This window comes from Cynoglossus semilaevis, unplaced genomic scaffold, assembly GCF_000523025.1.
Source record: "Cynoglossus semilaevis isolate Cse_v1.0 unplaced genomic scaffold, Cse_v1.0 C19132370, whole genome shotgun sequence".
In the NCBI taxonomy this organism is placed as follows: Eukaryota; Metazoa; Chordata; class Actinopteri; order Pleuronectiformes; family Cynoglossidae; genus Cynoglossus; species Cynoglossus semilaevis.
The window spans coordinates 1-1053 of record NW_007586399.1 but is presented as its reverse complement, the minus strand read 5'-3'; the positions used below and the strand labels follow the sequence as shown (position 1 = coordinate 1053).

The 1053-nt window shown below is 42.9% G+C and overlaps 1 protein-coding gene across 1 annotated transcript; it reads left to right on the top strand.

Annotated features, from left to right (window-relative positions):
• Positions 1–102: 102 nt before the first annotated feature.
• On the top strand, positions 103–1048 carry LOC103399219 (cytochrome P450 2J2-like; the record flags this gene model as incomplete). The annotated part of the gene is made up of 4 exons (XM_017031046.2): positions 103–310; positions 387–547; positions 626–802; positions 893–1048. Coding segments are annotated over 4 exons (702 nt in total), but the record flags the coding sequence as incomplete, so codon positions are not given.
• Positions 1049–1053: the final 5 nt, after the last annotated feature.

The following is a 1053-nucleotide window of genomic DNA, read 5'->3' as shown; positions in this document are numbered from 1 at the left end:
AAAAAAAAGAAATCCTTAAATCAAAATCAACAAATGTTAGAAAGGTCAACGTTGTCAGAATTATGAGGGCCAAAGATGTGGATCACTTACTGTTGATGTCTTTGGGTGAATTCTGTTTACATCAAAAACAAACTAAAATTCCTATTTCTATGTATTCAAGGCATATCACTGAGTAACGGTTACCTGTGGAAGAAACAAAGGAAGTTCACCAACATTCACCTGCGCTACTTTGGAGAAGGACAGAGGTCAATGGAAAAGTCCATTCAAGTGGAATGTAATTGTCTTTGTGAGGCGTTTAAAGAAGAACAAGGCAAGTAGTAAAATGGAAAACAAATTTAAGCTTTTATGAGAAGCTGAAAAGAGCTCAACTGAAGTTGTTTTTCCAGGAAGACCTTTCCAACCACATTCTACTATAACCAGTGCTGTGTCCAACATCATCGCCTCGGTGGTCTTCGGACATCGGTTTGAGTACAGCGATGAAATCTATCGTAAAGTTTTGGAGTTGGACAGTCAAGCCGTGTTTCTCGCTGGCTCGGCTCGGGCTCAGGTAATTAACGGCTAATTCATCATCACGGTACCTCAAAAAACTGTACTACCGTGTACTTTTTTCCCCTGTCACCCACAGCTGTACGATGCCTTCCCTGGCCTGCTAAAGTACTTCCCCGGGCCTCACCAGACGGTTCTCTCCAACTACAGAGAGATCAAAAATTTCCTGAGGAAACAGATAGAGAAGCACCAGGAGGATTTGAACCCAGAGGAACCTCGAGATTACATTGATGTTTATCTGACAGAGATTGAGAAGGTCGGACTTTTGAGACAAGCCAAATGCTTAATGTGGTACATTTGCGACTCTGGAGTGGGATGAACTGAATCGATTTATTGATGTTCTCAGAATAAAGGGGATCCTGCGGCTGGCTTTAACATCGAAACCCTGTTGATCTGCACCCTTGATATGGTCGAAGCTGGGACAGAAACAACTGCCACCACTTTACGCTGGGCTCTTCTCTACATGATGCACTACCCAGAGATACAGAGTCAGTCCAGTACATGTGT